Below are 12,801 nucleotides of genomic sequence, written 5' to 3'. Positions count from 1 at the left end.
GTCCAGACACTTAATGGAATACTTGTGGCGCTAAATCGCTTCTTAGCAAATCATGCGGCCAAGTCTTACCCATTCGTGTCAACACAGAGAAATTGCCTCAAAAAGGCACATTTCAAGTGGACCGCAGAGGCTGAACAAGCATTCTTGGAAGTCAAGAAATGTTTGATGGAATTGCTCACATTGACAGCACCATGGGCGGGTAAACCTCAGACACTATACCTATCTGCTTCCGACATTGCCATCGGAGCCGTACTACTGACAGACAGAAAGAATGCTCAAACTCCAATTTATTATGTCAGTAGGACGTTGTCAGACCCGGAGACCCGATATTCGATGATCGAAAAACTAGTCTTAGCATTGGTTTATGCTGCTCGACGTCTCCGCAGATATTTTCAAGGTCATCCCATCAATGTGCTAACTGGGTACAAACTCAAGAATGTGTTGAATAAACCTGAATTGTCTGAACGATTAGCAAAGTAGGCCATCGAGTTGGGTGAACATGCGATCGAATATAAACCCAGACCAGCAATCAAGGGACAAGTGCTTGCAGACTTCGTTACCGAAGTTCCGCAGCACAAAGAGAAGAAATGTTTGATTGAACAACAACCCTAAGCACCTCCGGAACAAGGACAAATCTGGTCATTGTTCACGGACGGAGCTTCAAGCAGTGAAGGATCTGGTGCAGGCCTCAGGCTAGTCAATCCCGAGGGACATGAATTCACATACACCATAAAATTAGACTTTAAAAGTACTAATAATGAGGCGGAATACGAAACTTTTCTAGCAGGCCTGCGGATAGCTAAAAAGCTTGGGGTGAAACTTCTAGATGCATGGGTGGATTCCATGCTGATTGTGGGGCAAATTAATGGAACATATGAAGAAAAAAAATGATGTTATGGCTTCTTATCTCTCCCAAGTAAAGGACTTAATCCGCCAGTTCTCTTCCTTCGATATTATTCACATCAAGAGGAGTGAGAACAAGTCTATGGATGCTCTTAGCAAGCTAGCTTCGACAAACTTCGAGCACTTTGCTAAAGATATTTGTGTTGAAGCCCTAGACCACCCGTCCGTTCCACAAAGTCAAGTTCTGATAATTCAAACGGGCGTCGAATCATGGATGACACCGATCAAGGCTTACTTATCATCCGGAGTCCTCCCATCAGAAAAAGTTGAGGCCTGTAAGATAAAGCGTAAGGCTTTGAATTACCAGTTGAATGATGGCATATTATACCAGAGATCATTCCTCGGTCTGCTGTTACGATGTGTAGACGCGGAAGACGCAAACTACTTAATCCGAGAAGTCCATGAGGGCATTTGTGGCTTACATGCGGGTCCTAGAATGATAGTGGCAAAAATCATGAACGATGGGTATTATTAGCCTGGGATGCACCTAGACGCTGTGCAAGAAATCAGGAAGTGTGATTCTTGCCAGCGTCATGCTCCCAATACCCTGCGTCCAAAAAACGAGTTGATTCCGGTAACATCCACCTGGTCGTTCCAGAAGTGGGCTATTGACATTATGGGACCATTCCCAGAAGTCCCTGGACGAGTCAAATTCTTGATAGTGGCCATTGATTACTTCACCAAATGGGTGGAAGCCAAACCGGTTGCATCGATAACAGCATCAAGCGTTAAGAAATTCCTTTGGGAATTCATCATTTGCCCGTTTGGTCTTCCGCAGGAATGGTAAGTGACAATGGGACCCAATTTGCTGATGGCGGACTACAGGGAAGGAACTCCAAGTCATTCAGAGTTTCACGTTTGTAGCTCATCCACAAGTAAACGGTTAGGTCGAAATAACCAACCGAACTATCAAAGAAGGGATTAAGGCAAGGTTAGGGACTAAACGGACAGGCTGGGTTGATGAATTGCCCCATGTACTTTCGGCTTTTTGCACCCAAAAGAATTCCAGCAATTCCGAGACGCCTTTTAGTTTAACCTATGGCACTGAGGCCATGATCCCAACAGAAATCGGGATTTCATCCGCAAGAGTTCTGTTGATTGATGATAATGATCATGAACTCCGGATGAATCTTGATCTACTTGAGGCAAGAAGAGAACTAGTAGCATCGATCCGCGAGCACAATTATAAGCGACAGGTTCAGAAATATTACAACTTTTGGGTCCAGAAATGTGAGTTCGATAAGGAGACTTTGTCTTCCGCAACAACGAGGCTTCTGGCTAGGAACCTACGGGCAAGTTGGCCCCAACATTGGGAAGGCCCTTATAAGATAAAACAAGTTTTGACTAAGGGTTCTTACAAGTTAGAAAAGTTAGATGGGACCGGGGTCCCTCGAACTTGGAATTTGGCACAATTAAAAAGATGCTACATATAACAGTCTCGTTTATTTTTACTTTGGCCTGTGTTCCCAAATAGACTAGCAAAATTTATGTAATTTCAATTTTTGTAATATGGCTTATGCCCGATTTATGGAAACTTTATGTTAGTCTCTTGTTATTTTAATTTTTAATCCTTTATTGACAAAAACGAAGATCCGGCAAAACACTTATATTATAACACATAAGACAAAGTGTATCGGAGGAAACAGACTTCTTATTTTATTGATCAAAAGAGATTACAAAGATGATTACAAGAAAGATAATGTACATTTAAGAGGCGACATCTTCGCCTCCCGCATTGTTATCATCCGCTTCATCCTGATCCTCTTCATCAAGATCAAGAAGATCCTTTAATCGCTCAATAGCATCTTCCTTATCGGCAAGCTCGGATATCTGCTCTGAAATCGAAAACTTCAAATTATCATAAGTTTTCGTTTTCTCAATGAGTATCGTAGCAGTATCCTTGCCATGAAGGATAAACTCTTTTGGAACTCTGCCTTCTGAGGCAAAGTTGTAACCCTCTTGAAATCCTATTTGACATTCGGCCTGCTTGGAGGCATTTAGGAGCACAACAACACAATCACCAAGATCATTACTATTTCAAACTTGTGTGATAACCTGTTAATAATAATCAAAACATAAGCAATCTTGATTTATGTGATTTGTTTCGGAAGAATGAAAAATATATGTACCTCAGGAATTCCTTTCGCCATCAGCCATTGCTTGTCCACCTTAGCCCGAATAAGCTCCATTTTATGACCGGCGCATTCTAAGGCTTGTTCCCGGCTTTTGGTGGCAAGGTCGGACATGCGCTTGTTCTTAATTGCTGAGTCAGCTTGAAGAGTTTTTATCAGCTCAGCCTGTTCATCCAGTCGCTTCTGGAGAATATTCTTGGCCTCCTCAACAGCAAGGCGGTTGGCTTTCTCAGTTTCAAAAGCTTGATAGTTCTCTCTATCCTCAATTAGGGCCCCGAGGGCTTCTTTCTTGTCTTCAAGCAGGTTAATTTCCTAGTCACCCCCGCTCCTCGTTCATCGCCAGCCAGTCTCGGCATATCTCTTGACTAGTAGATATAGTATTCGCCAAGTGATAATGAGTTTAATAACTCTTGGCGAATACGGCAACGTTGCCGCTTCTTCTCCGCGGGAGGAAGGCTTTCCCGTAAGTATTCAAAACAAACGTCTATGTCATTTAAGGTTGAGCTTTAACGTAGAGACCAACGCGGATTGTGTGGGGAAGTGTCTTCCTCATCAGGAGAGGGAGTGGTCTGACGCCCATAGGCAAATGTGCTGACACCTCCTTGATCCCTAAAACGATGAACGTTGAAATAGGGGGACATACAGAGAGGTTCAGACTCGCCAATTTCTTGCTCCTTAAGAGGAGAGGTGTTCGTCAATATGATCGGATCTTGAGCAGTATTTGGTGGTGGAGATGGCAGAGGCGGTGGTATGGTTCAACTCTTTAAACCTGAAATATCTTCAAAAAAGTCTTTCAAGCCAACTGATAAATGATAACCATACGTTAGACATGTCACTTATTAGAAGACGATTGACAAATATAAAAAGTGTTAAATTTACCTAAGGAGATGTCCTCAGAATCACGCTGGTGAAGGCGTGACTCCAAGCTGACGACCTTCGCCTTCTTTGACTTCTTGGAAGGAACAGCTTTGGAAGGGCGAACTTTGCGTTTGCCAACGGCTTTAGAGGCACCCGCATCGACAGATTGATCCCCCCCCCCCTCAGCATTAATATCACCAATCGCTTGGTGATCACCCTCATCACCCGTCGACGGATTGGTGGTGGCCTTCGAATCTTGTTTACGGGTTAGACCTACAGTTGAACGCGACGGGTTAGTAGTATCAACTGTTAACCCTCCATCACAGAGTGACGACTCCTCACTGGACGAAAGAAGTACTATCACTCCACTGAAGGTAGCAGCAGTAATGGGTTGAGGTTGTGAAATGCCCTCACCTTTCAAGACGAACTCCTCACATTGGGCATACTTTGCCTCGGAAACCACAAGTTCCGGGCTAAGTGTGGTGGAGAAGAGGAAATTACAGCGGGTACGCTCCAGGATGGGCGCGTCCTTTTGGTCAATCGGACGACGCACCATCATCCCCTCCTCAAGATCCAAGAGGGTACTGAACATTGAACCCTCACCTATACGAGAAAGAAATAAAGTTAAGAGTGAGGAAGGATATTGAGAATAAAATCTGATAACATACTTACGTTTGTCCGAGTTCTCGTAATAAGGCTGCAACTTGGGGAATGGCCATAGCCGACTCATCTTCGCACTTACCATCGCCCCGTAGTGAATAGGACGTATGGGCTTCGGTGTCTTGGTTAAAGTAATAAACCACTGATGACCCTCGTATTCAATGGCGGGGATTTCTAGGGGCGCATCTTCCGGCTTCCGGTGAGCCATCGTGAACGGAATGACGTCCTCCCGGATCTAAAAGAATTTTGACTTCCATCCATGTATGCTACGGATCCTTTCAAAGCTAATGGGACCCTTTACGGTGGTGGCAAAACCGTACCAACCATCACGGTAAGTCATCTTGTAAAAAACGGCAAACATGCCAACAGATGGTTCGTAGTTGTGGGCTTGCCAACAGAATTTGAAATGTCGAATTCTTAACATCCCAAAAGGATGAATCTGGGATATATGGATCCCATATGTTTTCAAGACGGATCGGACAAACCTTGTCACCGGTAGCCGAAATTTCCCCGTCGTAAAATGGTCTAAGTATACATCCATTTTCTTCGCCGGCGGAGCAATGGCAATCGCACCATTGGCCGGGCGTTCAGCCTCCCATGCTGGTGCTAAACTGTACATGTTTTTTACATCATCGAAGTTCTTTTCCTTAATGTTACACTCAACCTCATGGATTGCAGGAGGAATTTTTTTGTCGCCTGCCATCTAAATGCAAGTAAATTAAAGAAATTGAAAATCAGAATATGGAGTCTTTGGTCTGTTATTTTTGAAAGAGAAAGTTAGAAAGAGATAAGAAGGGATTGAAGGCCACAAACGACTTATTTATACTCATCGCAATAAATGCGACCGTCTGACCGACAGAAGAAAGAGAAAATGCGGACCAGTGGATGATCGACACATCAGGCGGGAGGTTCGAAAAAGTAGGAACAAGCTGTAAAAGGGTGTCATACACATCTAGTCAGTTGCCCCTTAAAGTTCCTCTTTTCGCCACGTCACCCAACTCGCACAATTTCAAAATTCAAAAATATTTTGCAAAGATATTATCTTACAAAATGAACATAATAATCACAAGCCAAAAAATTCTTTCCATTACTATTCAAAAGACGATTACAAAATATGGAAGAACAATTACAAAGTCCTAAAGTTTACGCATATTCTATGGATCAGAAGCCGGTATGTCTTCCGGAGCATTTGGTGAAGTATCCTCAGACGAGGCGTCTTCAGACTCATCATCCAAATAAACTCTCAGTTGTTGCACGCCATCATCGGTGGATGCAAAGTCCGGAAGCATATTCTATAACGGAAAGACTAAGCCATCATATTCCTTAACCCGTATATCATATTCTTGTTTAGCATCAAGGCCATGAAGCGGACGACTCTCAATGGTTTGACCAGATCGAGCATACTCCATTCCTTCATTTAAACCTTTCACGCGGCCGGCTTGAGAGGAAGCAGTCATTATATTCACAAAACAGCCAGTTAACTCAGTGCTTCCCTTAATATGCCGGATGACCTGACAAAGGATAAAAGAAATATGTTAGCATCATAAACATGAAGTATACAATAAACAACAAATGAGGGAAACTCACGTAGTCAAGCCCTCGGTTAAGGAACCATTGTCGATCTCGCTCGGCATGCTCTGCCCTGTCCCGAAGCTTTTGTAATTCATTTGTTACTTCGGAGGCACGAGCCTCCTCTTCCGAGCGAGATTGCAGCAAGGAGTCGTAAGCAGACTGAATTTCAATAGCAGTTTTGTCCTTAAGCTCAGATTGCTTTTTCTACAACATCAACTCAGTCTCGAGTTCCTGGATCCGGCTGCCTTGGCGGGTCACTTGGCTTTCCAGAGCCGAATTTGCTTCTTGTGCCCTCGCCAAGTCATCCTTTTTCTTTGGAGTTTAAGCCCGGGCAGCCTCTAGAACGGCATTTTGCCTTTCGAAGGCTTTCTTTCATTGTTAAGCAGCGGCTGAGTTCCGATCCTTTTCTTTTTGAAGGGCAGCCTCGACGTCGGATTGTTTCCACCTTGCGGCACTTGCTGCTGTGCGATGCCCCTCAGCCTCTTTCTTCGCAGCCTCGACGGCTCCGGAAGCTTCACCAAGTTTCCCGCCCATGGTACGCCATTTGCTTAAGATTTCTTTGCTACAGGCCAAACTGTTAGCCAAGGAAAAAGACAAGTCAGTATGAAGATCATGGCGGGAACAATCACGCTGGTGCGCCATTTCTGCAGGCGGCACGCAGTGTTTGACAAAGATCATACAGGTATCGGGGTCAGAAAACCGAGACCCATTGATAATTTCCCAAGGCGGGACGAACATATCGAAGTCGTCCCCCAGGTTCGCTTCCCCATAATAACGCGAACTTGAAGTCTCAAGTCGAATGGGGATCGAGGAATATTGTTGAGGTGCACCCTGCGTTGAACCTTGTAACATCCTACTTTCGGTTATATTAATAAAATAAAGTTCGTTTATTTTATAGCGGGTAGTTATCGGTTTAGTTGAATAGAATAGGAGATGGACTTGTGTTGGGTAAATGGATATGGGTTATGGACTCGGGTTATGGAGGAATGAAGGAAAGACCATGGGCTTAAGCCCATGATCAAAAATATATATACCATTAATCCTCCATTTAATTCATTTACACATATCCCTTACACCATCCAAAACACACACTTAAGATTCTCTCTCTAGTTCTCTCTCTCTAAACCGATATCAAGAAGGAAACCGAGAACCGACCCGAGGTAATGATAGTATTTTATTGTTTGAGCTTAAATCCGTTAGATATAATCATGAAACGACGAGCTGACACCGTTAAACCGTTTAAGTCATGAGATCCGGGTGGAATCGGGTGTAAACCGAACCTAATATGAGCTTAGGGGTCACCCTAGCTCAGATCTGGATCGAACGGGACGAAAACGATGAAAAACGGTGAAGATACGTTTTTCCGGTGAGTTTTCCGGCAATGGCGGCGCCGGAAAAACATGTACGAGGTTGTCAGGGAATGTTCTGACAAATCTGACCTAACCCTAGTTCGCTAAGGAATAACTAGCGAATTAGAGGTAATTCGCCAGCTGGTTCGCAAAGGAAAGATTAACGAACTAGCTGTAGTTCGTATCCAATTCGTTAAGAGAAAAGGGTAACGAATTACCCTTGATTCGTTATGACCAGTTCGTTAAAGGAGATAACGAATTAGAAGGTCCAATTCGCTACTTGGACTGGTTCGCTACATGGACTGATTCGTTAAGAGTCCAGTTCGTTAAAAGTCCAATTCGTGTAAGTAACCAGTTCGTTAAAGATTCCAATTCGTTACAAGAACCAGTTCGTCATGGCAAGTCAGTTCGTTAAGGATAAGTAACGAATTAGAAGTTTAGTAGAATGACAGAATGGTCCATGGGCTAGAAACTGCCCCTTGGACCCCGCTAGGGGCTGCCGCCCCTAGAACCCCGCTGCCAGGGGTGCTGCCCCCGGACCCCTGTTCATTGAGGGTAATAATTAAACTAGAAAGGCGATATGTGTAGTGATAGTTTACTGAAACGTATAATTATTATACAGTTAGTCGTGCACAGCTCAAGAAAGGAATAACCGTAAATGGTGAACGCAACCGCATTGAGGTGAGTTTCTAGCCCCACTTCCTTGTTATGTTTTCGGGGCTGTGTGCATACTCGATGTGATAGTTAATACACTTACCTTAAGTGGTAAGTGTATGCCTTGTATGATCTATGTATGATGATTGCTTGACGGTGCATGAACGATCTTCGGATATTGCATGTACCGTTAGGTGGTAGCTAAAGACGTGATTCCTATGTATGATGTAAGATAAGATGCATGTATGAATATTTATGATGTATGCATAATGTACGTATGATAAGTTAATGGTACGTGAACGCTCTTCGGAGATTGCACGTATTGTCAGGAAAAATATTTAAGGACAGGTATAGTGTGAAGCTATGGAAGAAAGGGTACCGGACCCTAATAATATCCGAGGATGAAGGGTACCGGACCCTAATAATATCCGAGGATGAAGGGTGACCGAACCCTAATAATATTCGAGGATGGAGGGTACCGGACCCTAAAAATATCCGAGGTATGTAGGGTGAAACGCCCTTTATAATGTATGGTTAGATATGAATATGTATGGACGAATGCTGATCTTGATATGTTGTAATGCGTACCTTCGGGCACGTATATGTGTATGAAAAATAAGTTAAGTGATTAATTAGAACTCACTCAGCATAGCTGACTTTTAGTATGCACGCAGGCAAATAGGTTGAGGCAGCTCGCGTGACTGAAGACACATGGCATGGAAATCGAAGATACTGGCATCTCGAAGAAATGTTGTGATGTTTTAAAGACTATGTTTTGTTTTAATTGACTACGAATGTTTTATAAGGCATGATTTGATGGTTATGTAAAATGTTATGGTTGAAGTTTATTTATTCCGCGAAAGTTTTTCTTAACTATGGTATTTAGAACCGCGTTTATGAGTAAATCCAATGTTAAAGTAGGGCTACCGGTAACGGGGCCTTACAACCTCCTCCAGCCTCATGGACGGATTGTCCAAACTAAAAGTCCCCTCCTACACCTATAGGCAAAGGAGAGGAAGTAAAAAGAGGTTGAGGAGAAGATCGAGGTAGGGATTCTTGGGTCCTAAAACCCGCTTCATCCACAGCTGGGTTATTTTCCTCATAACCGGTGGCTCTCCCAGCCTGAAAAAAATAGTCAAAAGACTCATTCGCTTCCGGTTGAAGATTGGACCTCTCAACATTAGTCTCAGTAGGAGGGGTAGAAGGCTTGTCTTCCGCCACCTTCGCTGGAGGGGGAGATAGTTGTTTCTCGAACGCAGGAGTTGGTGTTGGTAGACTTTCAGATACATCGTCTCCAGCAATTGACGGATCTACACAAAGAAAACTTTACTTAACTACATATTAAGGTAGTAAAGTATAGAAAGTAAAAATCATACCAGTCACAGTCTTCAGGCGTTCCGCAAGGCTGGATTGCGGTTTCTTAAGACGACGGCCACTGGCTCGTCTTTGGTATCTGCAGCACTCGCACCCGCGTCGCTAGCCTGAAAAGACCCAAAAGATCTCTTCTGTGCAAGTTCTGCCAACAAGTGCGAGACAGATGAAACCTCAGAAGCATCATCAGAATTTTCTTCCCCCAAGGACAATGAATCATCACTCGATGATAGAATTACAACTACCCCCTCATAGGTAAGTACAGTAAGAGGAGGGGGATTCAAGACATACGCACCTGTTTCGAAGGTAGCGTCCAACACAATAGGTTCGGCACGCACCTTTACCGGGAATAAGAAGTTGCCCTTAGACTTCTCGAGAACGGGCTTGTCCCCGGCATCACAGATGCTTTTCCGTGTGCAACCCAGGTCCTCAAATAACGCGTTCAACATGGGTCCCGGACATGTGGAAGAAATGTAAAACGTCTTTCATAGAACTCCAACTGATAGACGAAAGAAGGAAAACAACTTACGATTGTCCAAACCGATAAAAATGCGCTCCATATACGGAGTTGGCCATAAACGACTCATGCCTGCCCACACAAGGGCTTCCTCATGTAGCGCCCGCATTGGTGTTAGCTCAGGTACAAGGATGCGGAACCATTCTTATCTTCATGAGGAGCCGTGTTAACAGTCGGGAGCGCTTCGGTTGCGGGACGTCGGACCATAGCTTTGGGGACTACATCCTCAGATATCCTGAAAAATTTGCTCTTCCAGTCCTTGGAGCCTTTCTCGACTTCATAACCAATAACCCTGTCGGAGAATCCCTGACACGTGAACCAACCATCGCGATTGGCAACACGGTAGAAAACAGGAAACCGATCAACTCGGGGTAGCATCCCGTGTGCAGTACACACGAATTCGTAATGTCGAATTCGCATAACGGCACGTGGATGCAGTTGGGATAAATGGATTCCATAGGCGCTAAGCACCTTCATGAAAAATTTCGTCATGGGAAAATGGAAATTCCCGTAGACGAAGAAGTCAGAATATACGGTTATCTTGCCAGGAGGGGGAAAGCTGGCAGTAGATCCGGCAGGGGGGAATTCCGGTCCCCACTCCGGCGAAATACCATAAGTGTCAATCAGCTTTTGGTATTCAGATTGGTCCCATTGAACTTGTATTTCATCAATTTCAGACAAAATGTTCATCATCGCAGTAATATCTGATGAAATACCGAAAGGTTATAAGAAAAACTGGGTAGTTAGTCAGAAACTTCAGAAAGAAAAAGAAGAAGATATTCAGAAAACAAAGGCGATAAAACATCGACAAGAAGTTAAACTTCACTATTTATACCATCGCAATTAATGCGATGGGATATGAACAGTGGAGAGAAGGTATCGAACCCAATCAAAGGACGCCACGTCACGCGGGAAATTCATAAAAGCAAAAAGGTGAACAGTCGGGTATAGTGACATCCGGCATAAACGTCACATCCTCTGACACATGTGTCTGCGAGTGACCAACTTGTCCTTTTTCATGATTATCCACAGCAACAAAAGATATTTCTCATCAACTTGCAGAATAAAAAATCCTCGAATACGCATTAAGTCCAAAATTTCACCCACATAAAATACTTCACGCGGAAGAAACACTGGACTGGGGGACTTATACAGTTAGGGTACCAAAAAGACCAAAATACCCTTAAATACTACCCGCGGGTCAGAGGAGGGTCCCTCACAAAGCACCCGCGGGACATACGGATCACCCGCCTAAACGTCTGAGGAAGAAACACTTACATGACTCATGGGGGAGCATCCTGGTACCCTCAAGAGTCATCCGCGAGACGGGATACCCGTCCGCAGAAAAGGTCCAAGGGACAATGCCTCGGGATAGCTGTCATTAACCTATATCATTCTAGAAGATCTACCAAGATGCTTTCTTGAGCAATACGTGATCTCTCGACCAACCAATGAAGGACACCTGGTGAGGCCGTTATAACCGTGCACATGGCCAGGAGGTTATTCATCGACCAGTCTCATGGAGACGCATGTCCAGGTTGTTATGCATGCACATGCAACGTATAAATTGGACCTATCATATGAGGACACGTGTCCAGGTGGTTACAAGAGTATCTTACAAAGGGACAGCTGGCCCAATCACCTTCTCACACCATTCGGCTATAAATACTTTCTCAATCTCCATAAGGTATTCATTCACTCCCACTGTACTCTCACTATTTACTTAAGTGCATTATCTTCATCAGAATTGTACTTATTCTCACGCTGGATGATGGTTACGGGAAGAACCCCCCTCTTGTCCTTCCCGTAACGAGCTCACGGTGTTTGTTTGCAGGTTCACGTCACTGGACTTTAGGAATTGAGTTCATATCGTATCAGCAGTTAACCGTATCCTACCCTGTAGACCCATTGGATCTAAGACCCCTTAAGGGGAGTAGATTCGTGTTTCTTCAAAACCTATTATATGTATCTTGGTGTTTAACATTAATCATTAAAGTTGAATATTATGATTATAATCCATATATATATTTATATATATATATATAATGATTTATTATATGAATTATCTGTCATTTTTTTATATAACTTTTTTTTTGTATAGTATAAAAGGGATTTTAGCAATAAGAAGAAAAATATTTAGTTTTCAGTATTTTCTTCCATAATTTAGACTAAAATCCTTAAAAATATATATTTTATGACTTGATTTATAATTTTTTATACATTTAAATATATTTAATTTAATATGCCTTATAAGACAAATTACTTAATTAAAAACATTAAAAATTATAAACCAAAAAATATGTTTCAATTTCATCCCACTATTTTGCTTAACAAAAATTATTAAGGATATTGAAACCTAGAATAACGTTTTCATTAGTAACTTACATAATTTCAATATTAGTTTAACTTGTTAATTTTATTTTTGTGTAAATACAACGAATTGATGTTAGTGTTATATGTTCGTTAGTATATAATTAAAGTGTTTGTTATAATTTATATTCAGAATAATAAAGCTATAAATCAAAAAGAAATACAGTTATAACAGTTATTATATTATAATGTAACTTAATAGAAATATTTATTATTTTTATTTTTTATTATATATATATATATATATATGTATATGTCGATTAATTAAATATTCCAACAACTTCCTAATAATCACTAATAACACGGGATTAGTATTCAAAATTGAAACATTCTTTATCCAATACTTTCAATTATTATATATAAGAATCACTACCTTAACTTTATGCAACTTTAAATATTCTAATATTCTAGTAGC

The 12,801-nt window shown here is 42.4% G+C and overlaps 1 protein-coding gene across 1 annotated transcript; it reads left to right on the top strand.

The window, feature by feature from the left end:
• The first annotated feature begins 865 nt into the window (after positions 1 to 865).
• On the top strand, positions 866 to 1,378 carry LOC143607625 (uncharacterized). The gene has a single exon (XM_077083001.1). It carries the CDS (start codon positions 866 to 868, stop codon positions 1,376 to 1,378), a length of 513 nt encoding a protein of 170 aa, XP_076939116.1.
• Positions 1,379 to 12,801: the final 11,423 nt, after the last annotated feature.

This window comes from Bidens hawaiensis, unplaced genomic scaffold (assembly GCF_021521415.1).
Source record: "Bidens hawaiensis isolate Kalapana, Puna unplaced genomic scaffold, B.hawaiensis_p1.1 tig00084241_1, whole genome shotgun sequence".
Lineage (NCBI taxonomy): Eukaryota > Viridiplantae > Streptophyta > Magnoliopsida > Asterales > Asteraceae > Bidens > Bidens hawaiensis.
The sequence above is the reverse complement of the archived record's forward strand: the minus strand, read 5'-3'. Positions and strand labels throughout refer to the sequence as shown.